The sequence below is a fragment of the Morus notabilis genome, unplaced genomic scaffold, assembly GCF_000414095.1.
Source record: "Morus notabilis unplaced genomic scaffold, ASM41409v2 Scaffold437, whole genome shotgun sequence".
Classification (NCBI taxonomy): Eukaryota; Viridiplantae; Streptophyta; class Magnoliopsida; order Rosales; family Moraceae; genus Morus; species Morus notabilis.
Window position 1 is genome coordinate 420983 of NW_010363915.1, and position 20641 is coordinate 441623.

Consider the following 20641-nt stretch of genomic DNA (forward strand, 5'->3'; position numbering starts at 1 on the left):
TTGTTTTGTGAACGAGGGTTTCAACTGGATTGTACCATAACTCAATACTCATATGTCATGGCACTTCTTCAATATCATCGAGTCCATATTGAAGTGCCAACCACTCTGCTTTTTGACAAATGCCAGACACGATAATGCCATCTTAATGAGTTAAACGGTCTGTTTTTAACGTTTAAAAAACGAAACAGATTGTGCATATATCATGAGAAAATCGCATTCTCGTACGTCATATCTAATTGTGAGCTATTATAATACCATAAATTGCATTATTCTTTATTCCTAGCTATATCACTTAAATACTACTCCAAATATGATGACTGATGGATTCGTATGCATCAAGCCAAAACTCAGTCTACCATGCATATCATGATGTTTGACTCAATTACATGTCATACATATATATTTGTATATATATATATATATATATATATATAGATATTGTACTTGATTAAATGCTCTTTAGGTTGCAACAATAGCCCTATCTCTAAATGTTAATAAATTCTAAATGATGTGACAAATTGCACGGTAGAGCATGCAGGATCTATGTAATTACTTTCTTAGATTTTTGGACTTTTTGCGGGATGTGTATTCTTTCAAATTGTATTAAATAGTATATGAATATATGCGTGTGTATACAATCCAACTAATGTGATGTACCAATGAAGCGACCTTTCTTTATTTTAAATAAAAGAAGAAGGAAAAAAAGAGAAATAATTAGTCATCTCCTGCTACTCGCGCGGCTGCTTATCAGCCCGCATAGCGCTTGAAGAAGGATCAAGAAAGTCGGACCATCGGAAGTTGTAGTTCGATGGAACCTGTAGTGGCGGAATTCACTGAAGCAGTGGGCGTGGCAGAGGCAGATCTTTGTATGGGTAGAGTGGTTTAAGCAGGGGCATGATCTATTCGTGCTTGCATATATGGCAGCCTGAATGGATTCCAATGGTATACAACCAAGGAATGTTTGTCGGAATCCAATGTTTTTAAGCTAGCTTGTGGTTTTTTTTTTTTTTTTTTTTTTTTTTTTTTTTTTAAAAAAAAATTGGGGAATTTCTTTCATATACTCAAACTCAAATCATTAATTTTTCTATATTAATTTTTTCTCTTACAAAAAATTTAACGTCAGAATTAAGAATTATGATTTAAATATCTCTTTCAAGACGAACACTCACCACTTGGCCGAAGTTATTAATAAAAGGAAAAAGGGATCCAACGAAGGAAAATGTTATGAACAGTAGTAGGATTAACGCATCACATGCGTTATCCAAAAAAAAAATCACACAATTACTCTCTTTTTTTGTTGGGAGAAGGGGAAGAGAGACACTTTGAGCTACAGAAAGAAAAATGGTCAAATGTTTATGATAAATGGTTTTGTAAAGCATGCAAAGAGCTACAAAAATAGCACGGTTGCATGAATCTCTTACACATCCAAATGAACTCCAACTAAATTTAAGAATGAGGTTGAGATACAACATCAAGATTCAAGACCATCCTAAATAATCAGCATTTGTAAAGAAGAGTTGTCACCAAAACTTTCATAAGATCAGTCTTTTGTGCGGTATGTCTATCTCTGTGAGGCTTTACATGGTTAATGAGTAAAACGCATGAGCCCTCTTTAGTACCCCAGAGATGTGTTTTTCAAATTCTATCAAAAGTCTTGCCTTTGCGGGGCAGTATGAGAGCTGTAGGTGGAAAATGGTAGTTAGTTACCACAACTTTCTTCCTTTAACTAGCCACAACCTGGAATGCAGCAAGTACTATCACCGCATCACGGACTCTTTCACAAAGGAACGGCCCCCCGATCTGCAAGAGTGTAATTAATTTGAGGATTTTGAAGAGGATTTAAGCTATATTTTCTAGTTTGGTAAAAGGTACATGAACTAACAATAAGTGAAGTCCAGCATAAAAAAAAATAAATAAATGAAAAACAAAGAAAGCTAAGAACTCACGCATATTCGAGGTGAATGTTCATGAACCGAGGGTTTTCTTTGCTTTGTGATAATGTCACGGAACCTTCAATCAGTTGATCTTGCTCCACTTCTATGGGGTCGTAGAAATAAATTAATGTCTGCAGAATTTATTTTGTTAGGGGGCACCAAAAGAACAGGTACATGGGATATACAGAATATCCAAAAACAAGAATGATTCACAACCAGATGACACTTATTACCTACGAATGAATCAATCCATGCTTTTCTTTCTTTCTTTACTTTTTTTTTTTGTCTAAATTTTCTTCTCTTCTTTTTTTGAAGGTTTAACTTGTGATTGGTATCTACTTAACTCCATGTGAAATCTCAACTTCACACATTTGAATTACAACCGAAATTTAAACACGCTGTGCAATCTAATACAAAAAATTATCTGGACAACTCAGACTCATGGTACATCACAGGTCATCCATACTGATCAAGAAAGCTGCAAATGACATAGCTATTGGCCAAAATTTCAACTATATATAACACGATAATATCGGTATTCATGCCCACCCTTATAAACTTTATTTTGTTTATTTCTTTATTTTATAGAGACGAAATGCCAGAAGCTACAACTTCAAAAATATACGTACATGACGTTGAACCACTGAAAGGCAGTAAAATGTACTGTACCTGTTGCCAATGTGTTGGAGGGTCCTCGGGTGCAGTGGACAGCACCAATGCTTCATTTGGGTTTGTCCGTTTCTTCCTCTGACTTCCATCCACTGGATGTGTGTCAGTAAGCAAGGATGTTGTCTGATTATTGTTAGGAGATATTGCAGGTCCCGAAAATTCAACATCAAACCAAAACGCAAATCCATGAAGTGGAGCTGTCAATTGAGGAATATTTAGAACCACACTACTACTAAAGAAAAAGGTGTAAATAATGTAACATCCCTTAAAAAATTTCTTAACTCGTGCACAGAAATCGGATAAGCTATATACATATCAAAATCTTCCGCAAGGTTTGGATCATCAAATTCCTAGCCTTTATGAGATTGCCCTCCCTCCAAATCAGAGCAGATACCGGAAAATTGATTTTATTGATGAGATCTTTTTAAGGATTTAGGAATTATTTACTAGTTAGTTTTCATTTCAGCTATAACAATTTTCAATGATTTTTTTCTCCCAGAGATGAAATAGTTCACCCAAAAAAAAACCATTATTAACAAGTATGCTGATATCTGGACTTGCAAAAATATCGTTTAAAACAGGATGAAACAAAAAGGCTGTCAGCAGGAGGAATAATGGAGCTGATAGTATAAAATCGTAGATTTCATAAGACTATTTTCCCTTTATTCTTTTAATAAGAAAGAAAAAAAAAATAATCATGGAGATCCCATGGTGACAAAAGAATTTAAATATCAAAGACAAATATGGAGAGGGTCCCCAAGGGGCATTGATAAGCCTTTACTTAGGCAAGTGTTCATTAGGAGGAATAAGAGGGGGCAAAGGGGGGTTGAGTGAGGTGGCAGTTGTTTGTTAGTGAAAGAAGAGGGGTTTTGGTTGTTAGAAGGTTTGTTAGGAGGAAAGTTGTTAGTTACTAGTTAGTTAGAGGGTGGGAGATAAATAAAAAGGGGAGGGGGAGCTGAGGGAAATTAGGAAGAAGCTAGAATCAATAGTGGGAAAGTCTTGGAGATTGTTCAAAGCGGGGGAGGTTGCAGACCCTCGAAGTTCTGCCTATTACTTGTATTTCCAACCAATTAGCAATAAAGATTTACTCCATTACTTTCTTATCCATTTCCTTAAGTTTTTCTGAGCTCAAATTAGCCTAGATCTATCAGGCATCTAAATGGTTAAGTGACTACATTCCGATCTAGAGATCTTGGGTTAAAATCCTTACGAAGCTAAGACAAATATATAGGAGGAGAAAGAAAAACAAGTTACCTCGCATCATTGACTTGAAATTAAATCTTGTGGTAACAGATTCTAGCTCACTAATTGTTACTGTATAGCAGTCAACATGCTTTACCTAGAAAACATAAATAGACAAATTTAAATTTCGAATAATGAACAGTTACCAGAGGTGAAAGGCCCACCACAAAACCACAAAAATTATTCACTATTTTTAAAATGGGAAGCACTAACTAAAAATGGAATTTGTTCTACGATTTCTACTTAATTTCTCTTGTTTGGAATAAATGAAGGCCTCGTTCGTTTCACTGATTCGAGTTTAAAATTCGAGTTGAGATGTAATTTTATGTGAGAGCTTTTTACTGTAGCAAAAAAGTTAGATGTGATTGTTTGTGAGAACTTTTTACTATAGCAAAACTCAAATTATAAACTCGAATAAGCGAAACGAACGAGGCCGAAGATAGTGAGATTGGCAAAAATATGAGCTTTAAACTTTTAAAATAATAAATAAATAAATCGGCCTTAAAGTTAAAATTGAAATAAATTAACCATAACACTTTGTGGAAGAGGTGTTCAAAGGTACACATTTTTGGATGGAAGCTTAGCCACATTACTAAAAGAACTTTTCTTTTGAAAATCAATTTTACAAGAAACATGATATAACTTACCACATGTGGCCATGTCAAGATGTTTTCGCCCACTATAGTCTCCACGCACGGTTCTTCAAATGCACATTGTTTTGCCAATGGCATTATTGCAGACACTAAATCAAACAGTGATACATATAAATTATTACTAATTGGGCGGGGTTTGGATAAACAATTTCTGTAACGACTTGTCATGGGAATGCCAAGAAAATGGAAATACTATTTCTTCTATATGAAGCAGATATACTATATTACAAAAGAGAAGAGAAAACAGAGGAATGAAATATATGGAACCATCATTAATTCTTATTAATGCATTCACTCACTATCTATTCCATAAACGTTGCGCCAAAAATCAATACTGTCACTGTATCTATCCGGGTGTGTCACTGGTGCCATATACAACTGCGAGTCATTCAGATTAAGATCAGCATCATTTTTACAATTTTATTTTATAATATAAATGCTGAACTGGATAAGGATGCCTTATGCACTAAATCAAGTATTTAACATGGAATACGACTGGCATAAAACAGTAATATGAAATTAAAAGCAGCACCAGCGTGACAAATCCTATAACCACTATCGCATTGCTTAAGGAAAAGCGTAAACTATATTTTTTTTATAAGTAAACTTCTGTTCATTGATTATACAATCAAATACAAAAGGAAAGCGAACAAGGTATCCTCATTAAGGAGAAAAAGGAAACAAAAAAAGGAAGAGAAAACTACACAGAAAGATAAAAAGAGGACATGAAACTTAGCATCCTATCACATCCTTCCAGTTATCAAACATACCGTTGCAGTTGAAGGAAGTATAAGACCTCCAGGTTTAAGCCAACGGTCTCTGGCAATAATAACACTTCCCAGCATGCTCTAGAAGAAAACGCAACCAGATCATAGTAAGTATAACACCATTCAATTATATGCAGAGCATCCACCAAAAAGATGTGGAATCACCTCATATAGAAGCATGTAACCCATCCATTCTGAAATTATAACATCAACCTCTTCTTCGATTTCAACATCCTGCAAAAATCATAAGCTGACTCTAATTTAGGGAAAAGAAAGAGAAAAAGATTAGACTAGCTCTTAAATGTGGTAACTAAGCAGGTGAATGCCAGAGCCAAAAATTGAAACAAGGACTAATGATACTAAATAGGCAGAAAACAACACTCATTCCAAGAGTACTTGTTTTGCATTCTACTGTACATATATGAGCTATACTATGATGAACTTCTTTGACAATATTCTCTCCATCTCCTTTTTCATATTCTCAGTAAATAAGAGGTTCATTAAATATTTTGATAAGCTTGATGAGGAACAAGATATAGATGATTAGTAATTAACATTAGTTTAAATATTAGAATTATTTATCGTTGTTAATGTTATCTACTCAGAATATTTAGGTTCGGTCAAGCTTATCTGCTATGTTGAGTTTTTCTTATTATTATGTTTTCTTCCTCTGTAAATAGGTTCTTGGTTCTAATTTCAACGGAGAACTTTTTTCTGGAGGATTTCTCATCCCCTTCCACCTTGTACTGATTTTTCTCATCAGTAAAAGGATCTCTGTTTCTCTAAAAAATATATATTCAACAAACAATTTGATTAATATTATTGAGTATTCATATTTACTCTCTAATGTTTCTCCTCATCTCTTGCATAAAAATTCCTTTGATAATTTATCTTTGGACGTTTGGTTCACGGATTCAGAAAACAATTTTTGGTTTACGTGTGTTTTCTGTGAGAGAAACACTGTAGCGAGCCACAAACCATGATTCAAACCATGACACGAATCCTCATACCAAACATCACCTCCTGGGAAAGTTGGAGGTCTCGGCACCCAACCAAGCAGAAAAATATTAGAGTATTTATTTACTTTTTTCTTAATCAGGAATTTATGTTATTTCAGAACTAAAATTTGTTTCCCGCTATTAGTTTCGTTATTTCATTTTGGTAGTTTCCTTAATTCATTTTGGTTTCATTTCTTATTTTGTTATTTGCTCATTTTGGTTTGCTTATAAATTTGGTACTTTGTAATTTCAATTCAGAGAGAACGGTTTTATGAATCAATATTGAGATTATTGAGCTTACTCCTCTTGCGTTCTTGTTCTCTCCCTAGAATCCCTTCTTTTCTCTTTTGCGGTTCTAGTTCTATCTCTCAATGGTTCTTCTTCTCTATCTTGGCTCTATCCTTTTATCTCTATTCTCTGTTCTATCTTGGTCCTACATCAATCTCAGCATCAAACCAACAATTTTACGAGCTTAGTAATTTTGACAACCATATCTAAACCCAGCCCCAAACTCCCTTTGCACATCATCTCCCCATTACTTATGGCTATGCATACATGCATTCCCAAACCAAGCACAATTAAAAAAATAATAATAAAATAATAAAAATAAGAGAAAAGAATAACCTGGCTTCCACAGGACCTAAAAGCTTAATAGTTTGTCATCTTGTCACTTGCCAATTCTCAAGCCAGGAGAAAACAAAATTAGACCCACTTATAGCACAAATCTACTGGCATTGTTGTAAAATGCACACTATATACTACCAACAAGGTTTAATAGCTGCAAATCTTATTCTCATGAACTTGCTTTGTTGTAAAATGCACAGTATAAACTACCAACAAGGTTTGATAGCTGCAAATCTTATTCTCATGAAACAAATTCCTTAAAGTGAACCCACCGCCCCCGTGTTTCATAGCATTACTGGATGTCCAGTTACTCATACTAGCCTTCTTTATCCACCATTCACACAAAATTTCCGACGGTCTTGAGGACTCATAATATTGTTGCAGCCTAGAAAACAAAAGTTCTCCCAAACCATCACTTCAAAGATACTGTACTCCTTAGGTTTTTTATTATTTCTTTCTTCTCTAATTAATGAGAACCATCATCCCATTGCTATTCACCAATAAAAAGGTTCCATTAATTGGTAGTTTGACTTTAGAAGAAATCTCAATGATAAAGAAACTTTGGAGATGGTTTCTTTATTTCAGGTTTTAGTAAATTTCTCTCTGAATTTTTCTACCCCTGATAAAGGGATGTGCCTTAGCTACTTCTCTAGCTTCACTTGTAAATCCTTTTTTCTTGTTCTCGTTAACAAGGAAACTTTCCAAGATTTGAGCCATTTAATTTCCAAAATTCTTGTCCTCTAGCTTCGCTTGGTTTTCTTGTTGTTTTGTGTTTTATTTCTGAGGATACCTTGTCGCCTGTTATTCTTATGTAATTTTTATTTAAACAATAAATTTTCAGTCTTATAATTAAAAAAGGGCCGATGAAAAGGCCAAAGAGTGATGTCCAAACTAACAAGGGAGACTTAAACGGGGTTCAGAACCCCGATTTAGAACAGTGTCCATAACTACAAATTGAAGCAAATGGGTGCATCCATACAAAACCACAAGTCTATGTACAAAACCAAATCAGTTCCATTTTGTAAAGTTGATCTTTTTATTTCCATGGACAAAGCTTCTTAATTTTCCCCAAATTGAAATCATAGATATCCAGGATCCAGTACTCTCCAATTCATCTATGAATATAAAATATAATCAACAAATCCTAAAATATAGAAATAAAACCAAATCATTGCTACTGAAGCATAAATAACAAATTAGCATCTTAACCGACCTACCTCAACTCTCCCATGTAGTACAATGACTGTGTCAGATAAGTTGTTCGCTTTTACAACTTCATTTGCCTGCTTACAAACCAACAAGATTAATCCTTAGCCAAAGCTCAAGATACACATCACAAATAGCTCATAATTCAATAAGAACTGATTATTTAGTGTTCAGTATGCTTCCAAGTAAAAGATGCATTAAAGCAATGAACTTATCCGATCAGTTTGTGCAGCAAAGCATAAACACACAAAGATATCCACTCTCTTAGTACCCAATAAAAAAGACTCCGATGCCAAATGACTCCACATCATAACCTTGACAGATGTGAAGGCAGAAACTTCAACATTTTTCAGAAAAGAATCAATACTTCATTTAGACAAAAAAGGAAATAATGAAGTATAAAGCAAGGAGGAGGGAAGTCCACCCAGATACATTGACGACAAAAACTTCAAGAATGAGAAAATGCAGACCAGAATATGTTGAAGATTATAATATTAGTACATATTTCGAAATTCTAAAAAAGAAAACATATTTTGAAAAAAATTCTATTACAAGGTACCTGTATTGCAATCTCACTTGCATCAACTGCATACACCTGGCAAGTGGTAGACAAAAAGCATCAATCTATAAGCTTGTAAATGTCAGAAGTACAAAATCGAAGCTGGTTAAAGTCACAGAACATAATTGTATGATAATACTGGAAGGAAAAGATAAGATAATGTAATTATGTGCATCAGGAATCACATTTTTTTTTTTTTTTTACTTAGTTTCAAATTTAAAGAACAAACAATATACGGAGTAGAGAAGAAAAGGGGGACAAAAGTTAAGGAGACAACCCAACTTTTATAATAATATTACAAAAAATTACAGATTCTGACACAAAGCCCAAAATTTTTCATAAGATCTATGAAGAGAAAGAAGGACAACATGATGATTAGTCCACATGACTAAGATGATTCTCTGCCCTGGTTACTAGTTACTACTATATGTAAGATTTCTTTTGCATCAAAGACCCATCATGTATAATGTAGCTCGTACAACAAACCACCATCGCTCTTCAAATATTGACTTCAAAAAATCACTAAGACCCACAATTAAAAGAACATTAAGAAATGAAGACCCCTAATCTCAAATACAAATTCAAGCAACTTAGTAAAATAGTACACTTTATCAAACATTAATCCAAATACAGCTAATTAGCTTACTCGTTTTGCACCAGCCTGAGCGCAAAATATGGAAAGAATACCTGTGCCGCAGCCAACATCTACTACAACCTATAAGCATTGTTATATTAAAGAAAATTAAAAAGTGAACAACATGATTAACACTTAAAATGAAGAGATTCTATGAAGCAAGAGAAACATAAATGCGCAAATGTAGAACCTCTTAGGGAATACTTGCATCAAGTAAGAAACATAAATTTTGTGAGTATTTGTGCAACATTGGGATCAAATAGAGTAGTTATCCAGATGAATTGTAAGCAAGCAAACAAGTACTCCAGCTTAATTGAAGACGAAATAATTGCTCTGTGTTGAGCATAATTCTACCGATCATTTCATAATTGAGATTAGAACTGTATTACTTTGCCTGCAATGGAACTCTGATGCTGCATGATGGCTGCCCTATAAGTGTCAGTCCGCACCCGATCCTGTATAATGAAAATTTCCATGTCAGCCTATAATTACTTTGAATTCAACCATTTATTTCATATTTGAGATTTTACTATGTTAATAGTTTAATATACAGAATTAGTGTGTTGCAGACCAACCCCCAACATGATTAGATATCAAATATTAATGTCTCATAAAGGAAAATTTTCATTCATAAATAACATGCAAATAGAAAGAAGATGAACAACACAAACAATCACATTTCACGGAGAACTAACACCATCGAAAAATACTAAGGTAAAGACTATTTAACATTGGTTTTCATTCACACTCGGACTTCAGATAGTACAGAGATAGTCAAGCGGTAATCTGATGCATATGAAAAATGGACATACTCATACCAGTAGCAAGCTAGGAAAAAAAAGGGGGGGGATAGCATGTTACACGCGGTACCAAGTAAAATCAACATCATTTATTAGGGAACTATATCAGCGCGATAATCACAACACATACATGGTGCATGCATAGTTTTCAAGTGCTCAAAAGATAAGGAAATGCAAATAGAACACTCAGGCGGGCTGTAGCAGTATCAGCTATTCTTTTCTAACCATGTGATTTATCCTCAATCTACTTGTTTACCGACTAAATCTCATATGTTCTCCCAAATAGTAGCCGCAAATCGGAAAAAAAAAAAAAAAAAAAAAAAAAAAAAAAAAAAAAAAAAAGAAAAAAAAAGAAAAAAGCCCTTTTAAGTAACAAAGGCAACAACAATTTGACCAAAGCATATTCCCTCGTTAAAAATAGTAAAAGTTAGATCAAACTCCAACCACTTATAGCCATTGTGCCACTACATCCCTTATCGCCTCTCCTACAGTCAAAGAAATCCATGATTGTTTCTCCTATAGTCATACACATCCATTTCTTACACAAAACTTCGTCGTCCACTGAGGATCAACCGCCGCAGAGGTTAAAATTCTAATTTTTCTTCATCTCTTATACAGAAACTCACAAAAAAAAACAAACAGGACACATCAAAATAACAACAACTGTCAGCTCCACCAAACCTAGAAAGACTTCATAGGTTATCCAAATTAATGTCATATCCCAAAAAGAAAAAAAGAAGACAAACCCAAGTTCAAATGCAGCAACAAAAAAAACAGAAATCCAGCATTCGCTAATGGCATTTCATGAGTAAATGGCAATGTTAAGGTCATTCTTTCACTAAAACTAGGTAAAAGAAGAAGATTAACGTTAAACAATAAAGCTTAGAATTCTTGTTATCTTCATCTCACATTCAGAAATTCGTACAAAACCAAACAGGACACACCAGAACAAGGACAATAACAATCAACTCCCGCAGTGAAAGATTAGAAAAGAAAAGAAAAGAAATTTCACTTCCAAGAAATTAAAGAAAGAAGAAAAATCGGAGAATTGGCGAAACCTTGATCATCTCCTCGTGGATGCCGACGTGAGCGTAGGAATGGAAGTAGGCCATGTCGAAGTCCGTACAAGGCGGTCTCTGCTGCTGTTTCTGGCCGGAAACCCTAAGGCCAGCAGCGCCGTCATGGCCGTCTCTCGACTCGCGCAATCTCGAGCTGCCGCGAGGTCCTCGCCGGACTCTTTCCCGGTGAGTCATTGCCGGTCGCCGGTCGCCGCCGGATTGTTGTTGTTGTTGGTGGTGGTAGCCGTTGCTGTGAGTGGGGTTGGAGTGCATTTCTTCTACTGTGTCGTGTCGTGATCTTCCGTTCCAACTCAACTCAACTCGTTCGCTTTCAGCCTATGGGAAGAGAGAGAGCGCTTAAACCGTATCGTTTTGAAATGGAATTAATTAAAAGGAAAAGAAAGTTTGGAAATTAGTAATGTTCTTTTTTTTATCAGTTTTAATTTTTGCCAGCGAAAAATACTCATTTCTTACTTTCTCTAGTGGTGTCAAATGGCCTAGTACGTAATAATGCCGGATTTGGATAATGCTAGATTTGGTATGACCCAGCCCAGTCCGTAATAGTGTTAGATTTGGTATGGCCCAGCCCATAATAGTGTTGAATTCGGCATAACCCGGTACGGTACTGTTACGGGCCGTGCCGGCCCGGCACGTTTGATGGGCTAGGGCTGGGCCTCGACTTCTCAGCCCGCGGTCTAAGCCCCGCCCTAGCCCGTGAAGGCCTGCGGCCTGGCCCAAGCCCAGTTCGGCCCAAGCCCGGATTCGGTCCTTGTTCGGCCCGGCCTAAGCCCGCGAAAAAGCCCTCCAGCCCATTCTAATTGTGACCGTTGGGCCCGTGAAGGGCCCAATGATCATAATCCGAAAAAAAACCCCAAAAAACCCCTATAAATACTCCCAAAATCCCCTATAAATACCCATTAATCCCACACAATAATTCACTCTCATTCTATCTCTCATCTTGTCTCTTTGATTTTGATTCGAAGCTTTTTTCTCACGATCACTAATTTTCTTGCTATTTCATTTACAAAGTTTAAGTTCAATCAATTTCTAGAAAATGGCCGCATCAAACTTCCCTGATTTTACTACTCTTCCTGAGCTTGGTGATGAGCCATTTTTCAAGGATGAAATGATGCCTCCAAACCACACCCCCACTGAACCAGAAAATGCTTTGGTTGATAATATTTCAGTGCACAACGAGGAAGTTGGAGAACGCACCAGGGGAAAAAGACCGCGAACTTCTCCTATATGGCAGCATTTCACAGAGGAGCCCCGACCAAATCACAAAACAAGTGAAGTAGAAATTTGTGCAGTATGTAAGTATTGTAAAAAACACTTTTCTAATAAAAATGGTAGGGGTACTGGTCATATGGATAGACATTGGAAAAAATGTCTACCGTTGCACCAAAGTGGGAGTGTGGACTCCCGCCAACAAACACTATCGCTCACATCACAAGGGTTTCAAAATTTTACATACGATGCACAACGTGCTCGTGAGGCACTAGCTAAATTTCTAGCTAGTGCCGAATTACCACTTTCTTTTCTAGATGATGCGTCGTTCGAAGAATTAATACAGATGGCCTTCTGCCCGCAATTTAAACGGGTAAGTAGAAACACAACCATATCTCGATTAATCGTCAACAAATGTGACAAAATATTCATAACCACCTCTTGCTTGGACGTTTAACGGTCTACATACATCCGAATGTATCAGCTAAAGTAGCTCTGTGGCTCTTTCTCCTTTTGACGTGAAAGCCTCTTTGTTATTTTACCTTTCAGACAAGATTCACAGACTGGAAGTTTACCAAGTTTTGGTTCACGTAAAGGACTATTCTTTACCAGTCTTTCAATCCTATTCATGTTAATATGACCAAGCCTAAAATGCCACAGATATGTGTTATTAACACGAGAGATCTTTTGCATCTTATTCTTAGGTTCGAGAACTTTGAACATTTCAATATTAAGCAGTGAGTTAGGCATTAGTTTTATATAATATAAACCATCTTCCATATGTCCAGAATAAATATTTAAACCATTTCGAGAAATATGAACAAATTCATTATCAAAATAAATTTTAAATAATTGTTCAAATAGCCTAGCTATAGAATTCAAATTTCTATGAATGTCTGGAATGAAATAAACTTCGTTCAAAACTAAAAATTTATTTTTCCTAAAGCGAAGTCTAACTTCTCCCACTGCTTTTGTCGAAACTCTTGTGCCATTCCCCACCCTCATTATGTAGTCCCCGTCAGCCAACTCAGTGTAAGAACTAAGACTCTGAAAAGAAAAATAAACGTGATTAGTTGCTCCTGAATCAATTATCCAGTCTGAACACGTTTCAAGAACTAGCAAATCTTATTTACCTTGTTCCTCTTTCTTCTTCAGCTCCTCAAGATACTTCTTACAGTTTCTCTTCCAATGTCCTTCACCATTACAGTGGAAACACCTTCCTTTCGGTTTCTGGTCGGAGCCCTTCCTTTTAGCCCTCTTGTTCTTTCCTTTCTTCCCATTTCTTTGGTTATGGTTCTTCCTTTTATTTTTACCAGATCCACCTGCAACAGCAACATGTGCTTCTCATCCTTAACTTATGTTAGTGGATTCAAAGTTTTGCATGTCATTCAAAAGTTCAGTAAGGTTGGACTTCTTTTTGTTCATAACATAATTTTTCTTAAACTCTTGAAAAGGCGGGAATAGGTTTTCCAAGATGATTCCAACCTGGGTGGCTTCATCGATCCTGGCACCATTGACTTCAGCCGCATAGAGGTGCTCAATCATGCTCAAAACATGTGCCTTGACCAAAGTACTAATCTTCATCTTGTCATTCGTGAAAGCCCCAATAGCATCTAAATGAGCATTCTCTGAAAGAGCGCCGAATATGGCTTCTAAAGACTTCATTATCTCATAAGCGGTCTCCATCTCTCCATGCCTCTTGCGAAGCACATCGCTCATGCTAGCAAACATATAACACTTTGCTTTGTTGCTGGCCTTGATCCAGCGATCATAAGACTCCCGGGTGATTTTAGATGCGTTAGCCGCGGGTTCTAGATGACATTTCTCTATCATGACAAATTTATAGTCGTCGCAGATTAATAGTATATTCATATTACTTTTCCACTTAGTGTAGTTATCGCCGTCCAGTTTTTCAGCCGCAACTAGTGAGATTATAGGATTCAACATATTGTAGGAAATAAATAGAATATTCATCTAATCAGTTTATGTGCATGAATATCAAGACGTGTGAGTTTTGGCACAATTAAATATGATGCATGATGCACATGAAAAATACATAAATCATATTTTAATTTTAGGTGCCAATGATAATCCAATATACTACGAATGATGTGCCGCTTTAGGGTAGGTCAAATAACCCGCTAATTGAACTGAGACCTTATCAATTAATAAATATTATCAAAATATCTCGTATTGTTATATTTATTAATTACCGTTATTTTGGTCAAAATATAATTAACTAAATTATATTTTTCATGAGTGTAACCCACCATTTCGGATTCTAAGTTTATAGTGGAATAACTATTAGAATTAATATAATTAATTAATTAATTAAAGAGTTGTAACATCCGGTTAAATTAATTGAGATTAATTAATCAAATCTGCCGATTAGTGTTAATTAATCTGGGATTAGTGAAAGAATTTCAATTATAATTATCACGTAAATGACCTTTCCCTTTAAAAATAATTATTTTAAAATTGGCACTGCTGTCACTCGAATAGTTTTAAATGTTGGCAACTAATTTTTTAAAACATGAATAATAGGTCATTTCACACTCTATTCAAAATGGACTTTGAAGTCTAATTATTAAATTTGCCTAGAAAGTCTAAGCCAATTTTTCCTTTCTCCTTTTATTTTTCTCATTTTTCTCTCTTTCTCTCTCTGTCCCACGTTGACTCTCTCTCTCTCTCCACGCCGACCACCCACCACTGATGAGATTCCAGTGTCGTTTCGTGACACCGCCCACACCATCAGAAAGCCCTCGACGAGCTGGACTTATTGACATGCCACTCGAACTCCATCTCTGCCAGAAACAGAAACAATCACCGATGAGATGTCTAAAAACTACCGAAACTTCTCGCCGGCGTAACTTTATCGTCCGACCTCCGATCGGAGTGATTCTAGTCCCTATGGACTCAGCTCGATGAGACGAACAAAATCCATGTCATCTCACCCATCGATTCTCGTTGGAGCATGTCGCCGCCCATTTCGCCCGCCGCGCCTCCTTTCCATTGTGCACTATTCTGGCCTTAGTCGATGACACCGCCAGTACCATTGGACTCAAAGTACGACGTACAGCATGAAATAACCGTCAACCGCCCGAATCTGCCGCCGTTTGTCAGAGATCGGAGCTCGCTGCCACCGCCACCGTTGGGGTGGATGGTGGTTCCGATGAAACAACCGTTGGATCGTCATAATTTTGGTGTCAAAACACTCAGAAGGAAGTGGGTAACAAAGGCCCTCAACCAGTTTTGAGATTCCATAGCCAGAGAATCAAGATCCGAGCCGCTGGATTATGTCAAAGTTGGCGGTTTCAATCCATACAGTTAGAGGCCGAATTTGGTGAAATTGACCATACCATTGAACTCAGAAGGGTCGATTTAGGGGGGTAGGACCTAAGTCTGCCACGAAAATATGCTCCGGCAACCTCTGCCACCACTGCCACAACTGCCAGTGGCCGTATTTCGGTGAGCTTCTGTTCAGCAGCCTCCCGACCTCTGTTTGTCAATCCAAGACCATATCGTCACCTCTGTTTGCACCAATTCCACTCCGTTAAAAAGTGTACCGATACTGTGCACGCAGATCGAGGCGAATCAAATGGATTCGTTGAAGTTCAGAGCGAGCCGTGGAGCTTCAAGAATAGACTGTTGGGCAACGTGAAGTTATCAATAGACTAAATTACCAAGAGGTAGGATATTCTTGTCCATATCCTTGTAGCCTTGTTTCAAAGTATTTTGGCCTATGAAAATGTTTTAAAGACAAAACATGTTTTAGAAATAGCATGAAATATGCTACTGAGCTCATAATGAACCGAATTAAGGTTTTAACGTATATTTCCTTAAAATAAGATGTTTTAAGAACCGGTAAATCCGCTGATGGCCTAGATATCAGGATATGGAGATCGTATCCTTAAGGGCAAGACCCGAAACCCGTACTGGCCATTACAGTGGTCTTTGGCCTTGCATTGGTTGTAAGTAATTTAATTACTTAAATTACTTGCTGGTTGCCTGTAATCTGGAATTTAAGTTTATTTACCTTATAGAAAAAGGTTATTTGGCTCCGAATAATTCTTCCGGGCCTGTATTTTCATTATTTATTCAGTTTTTATAAATTATATTCTATTGGGCCTTTCGCTCACTTTTTCTCTATTTTTAATGTTTTAAACCACCCTACAAAGTTAGCGGTTTAGATTTACAACATGGCAAATGGATGCCAATGGATTGAAGGTGCGAGATTCGAATCGGTACATTTGTTTCAGATGTACAGTTTTAATTCTGAGATGTACTGTATTTCTGTATATATATTGGTCGACATTGTCCCAGAGTTGTATTATTTTAAAAATTATGGATTGTTTTAAATATTGTTTGTAAAAGAAAGACTCCGGAGTAGTATATTTTAATATCTATTTTGATATTTGTATTCTTTATTTTATTTTCATGGATTTTTCTTAATTAATATAGTTTAATTAAGTTAATTTTCTTAAATTATATCCCAATAATCACGGCCCTATCCTTGGGGTCGTGACAAGAGTCTAATTAATCATTAATTTTATTGGAGTTCAAAATTATTAGTCCATGAGTCCCTACGTCGTCCTTGTAATCTATTTGACACTAAGGGCAAAATGAGAATTTTAGAATTATGGAATTCTAAAATAAAACGACCAAGGATAATTAATTGAGAATTAATTATAATTTAAATAATGTGATTATTTAAGTTTAAGTTTAAATTTAAATTTTGAAACACACATGTGAATGTGTTCACATGGTGTGAACGCACAGCACAATGCGAATCCCTTGAGATTCAAATTGTTTGCTCTCCATAGTTATCCAATTAACTTATTTAATAAGTTGTCAAATTTGAAATTCAAATTGATCTAAGTTTGACTTAAATTAGAATTAGAATTTAAGTTAAAATTAGACTGTATGATAAAATTTTACCATATTCTTTATCTGCAAAATTACGCCTACCACAGGGAGGAATCTCCCTTTGGTGGTCAGCCATATAGGATAAGCAGAGAATGGATATTGTTTCAAAATCAAATTTGAAGTTGAAGATAATTATCAAACTTTATCTTAGAGATAAAGATTAGACTCATTTTGAGTGTCTGACTACTACTCTATAAAATAGAATATTGTAGAAAATTGTGAGACACAATTTTTACTCTGCTAAGAGTTAGTGGCCAGTTTTCTATAGAGAGGGGGAAGGAAAAATTTTCTCCAAAAAAAATTTCATGTCGTGCATGTGTTGGTATTCGTGGAAAACTTAAGTGTTATTGTTAATCCCGTTTTGTTTTAAGTGTGCCCACACACACATTCTTTGTAGATTCAAGGAATTGACAAGGAATATTTAGGTGTTCTAAACTAGCATTGGAGCGATGAACGTTCGAGGTCAAAGAACACAAGCAATCATCTTAATCGATTGCTAGGTATAATTCATAATCTGGTTCTTCGTAAACAAATTAATGTGATTAATTTATTCGTGCATAAATTAATATAATCTATATAGTATCTTAAAGGTTTTACCAGAATTTTTGTTATACACAATACGCTACTTACACGCTTCCGCATCTGAAATCGTTTCGGAAACCAATAGTGGCTTGATAAGAATTCAATCTCATTAATTACCATTTATTTTTTTTGTCAACCACGCTATTTATTACAACCGTCGGATTGATGTTTTATAGCTAAAATAATGATATTCATTTATGAATAAATATTGGAGTAACCATTAAAACTACACCTTTATTTTAGAAACTAACACATACAATCTCATTATGTGTAATACATTCTTTTAATATCTCGCTATATTAACAGTGCGAATAACAATTTTTTGTTGTTTGTTATAATTTTATTTTTACTAATGTATAAAAATCATTATTTTACTAAAATATCCCCAAATATCTAGTCACATGTACTGCACATGAGGTGTTCTGTTCAAAAACTGACAGAATATAACGGAAAGATCTTAATTGCCAACACTTTAATAGTTTAAAGACCATTTTCTCAAAAAAAAAAAAACAATTTAAAAAGACCAAATTGTTACATCTCAAAGAGGTTAAGAACTATTGATGTCAATTACCTTACATTTTAATTTTTTACGTGTTTTTAAAAAATATATTATTCTCACTTAAATTCTATGAAAATAAATTTTTCACACATGTTCTTATTTAATTTTTGCTAATGATTAAAATGATTTTCTTTAAATGTGTGTCTAGTTCATTTTTTTTTATTAATTGTTACATTTACACACATTTTTTAAAAAATAAATTTAAAAATTCTTAAATAGTTCAATAAATAAATTTCTCATTATTTAAAAAATAAAAAATTCTGCAAGTGTCCCTAATACGATAACTGGTAAAAAAAGGTAAACAACTAGTTTTTTAATTAAATGTAGCAGTATAGGTAGAGATGCAAGAATAGGTCAGCCCGGCCTGACCCAGCCTACGAATTTCGTGGGCCCAGTCCATACCACGAGCTAATTTTACATGGGCCAAGCTGGGCCGTGCCGCAGGCGAGGATGGGTCATGCCATGGGCCTTGAATGGATTGGCCCACTAAAGGCCCATCTTGGCCTATCATGGGTTTAGATGGACCAGCCTATCTAAGCATGTAATTTTTAATTTTTTAATTTTTTAATTTTTGAATTTTTAAACAAGTTAATAAATATATAAGTTTGAATAGTTAATCGAAATATGAAAAATAATATTTTATTTATGATTATTTCGTTAAATAAAAACTTTTCTAAGAAAAACTCAGTGGGACAAAACCTTGGTAAGAAAAAAAAATACAATTAGGATAATATACATAAGATGTTTACAAAATTACTAAAAAAAAAAAAAACATAAAGATATTATAGGTCTAGTAAGGCTGGGCTGGGCCAGCCCATTATGGGCATAAATGGGTCGGGCTGGGCCGGCCCATCATAGGCCTAAACGGACCAGCCCAAGTCCGGCCTGACCCGTGATTTTTCATGGACCGTGTCGGGTCAGTCCATGATTCGATATATGTTGGACCAGCTCAACTCATCAATATTTATGAGTTAGGTCGTGGCTTGAACCTTGACGGGTCATACCGGTCTGATCCGTCATTGTGTCATGATGGCCTGAGCCGGCCCACAGACCCCAACTCATTATTGCATCCAATCCGGCTCATCACTGTATGAAGATGGGTTTGGGCCGGCCAACGGGTAGGTATACGAAGCTGTGGGCTATATAATGATCAAAGAGGCAAAACAAAGTGAAGCGCTTGAAGCGAAAATGAGCAGGAAAACAGCAACGACGAAGAAGAAGGATGCAGAAGCAGAAGTGGAAGAACTTCTGAAATCAGTGGAAGACGACATGCTCCTCAACCTCTCTCTCAATTCCCACATGTCCCGCGTCTCCCCCAACTACGTCGATTCCGATCTCGATGGCCGTTTCCGAGCCCTCAAATCCCCACCTTCCTCTTCTTCCTCTCCAAACCCTCCTCCTCCTACAACTTCCGCCGTCGATCCTCCGCCTCGCCGGTCGCCGCCGGAGCATCCAACCGATCCAGAACTCACGGCCGTCCTCGGCGACGACCTCGCCGCCAGATTCGCCGCTCTCAAGGCGTCCTTGTCTTCGCCGCAATCCGTCGGGGCGAAGGCATCGGAGGGCGGCGATGGGCACGAAGAGGACGAGGATGAGGACGATGAAGTGGAGAGGCTGATGCGGTGGGCCAAGGACGCCGCTCGTCTCGATCCTTCTCCGCCGTCCGATGATGACGACGACGACGACGATGATATTGATGAAGACGATGACGGAGACGGAGACGATCGTCGTCAGAAGAAGTAATTCTGTACGAATTCTTTTTTTTTTTTTGAGGGTGTAAGTTAAGCAAGAAAGGTATTTGGTTGAATTGTGTTTTGTTTTTATTATTTGTTTATATACTTGTGTTTGCTTAAACGATATTAGCATAGCACAAATACATAATTCTACAATGTATTAGTATTACAACGCACCATTACAATTCTAGATTCTGTCTTGTTGAGATTGTAATTTGAAGAAAAAACTCTCTTTCTTTTTTTTAGAAGTCATGGTTGTTTAAAAATTCGTTTCAAAATAATTTTTTTTTTATAAAAATAAAAATAAAAACATTTTTAATTTTAAACAGAAATTATTTTTAAAAATACGTTTAGTAGTTTTATTAAACGATTATTTTTAGTATAAAAAAATCTATTAATACCATAAGAAAACAGAAATAAAAAATAAAAAATAACTCATATTTTATACTAAATTAAAAAATTATTTTTAT

General features: G+C 35.9%; 2 protein-coding genes across 3 annotated transcripts; one reads left to right on the top strand and one right to left on the bottom strand.

Moving 5' to 3' along the window:
• Positions 1-1332: 1332 nt before the first annotated feature.
• Positions 1333-11508, bottom strand: LOC21405865 (probable protein arginine N-methyltransferase 6). 2 transcript variants are annotated; one of them, XM_010105289.2, is made up of 13 exons: positions 11145-11508; positions 9676-9741; positions 9299-9367; positions 8653-8688; positions 8105-8170; positions 5431-5499; positions 5269-5346; positions 4798-4876; positions 4493-4587; positions 3858-3942; positions 2604-2800; positions 1947-2065; positions 1333-1800 (listed from the first exon to the last, which is right to left on the bottom strand). In XM_010105289.2, the coding sequence occupies exons 1-13, from the start codon at positions 11415-11417 to the stop codon at positions 1758-1760; spliced, it is 1275 nt and encodes a 424-aa protein (XP_010103591.2). In that variant the 5' UTR covers positions 11418-11508; the 3' UTR covers positions 1333-1757. The 2 variants fall into 2 exon arrangements, with proteins under 2 accessions (XP_010103591.2, XP_024026011.1); XM_024170243.1 differs by lacking the exon at positions 9299-9367.
• An 8040-nt stretch (positions 11509-19548) lies between these two features.
• Positions 19549-20319, top strand: LOC21405866 (WASH complex subunit 3). Its single transcript, XM_010105290.2, has one exon. It carries the CDS (start codon positions 19585-19587, stop codon positions 20179-20181), a length of 597 nt encoding a protein of 198 aa, XP_010103592.2. The 5' UTR covers positions 19549-19584; the 3' UTR covers positions 20182-20319.
• Positions 20320-20641: the final 322 nt, after the last annotated feature.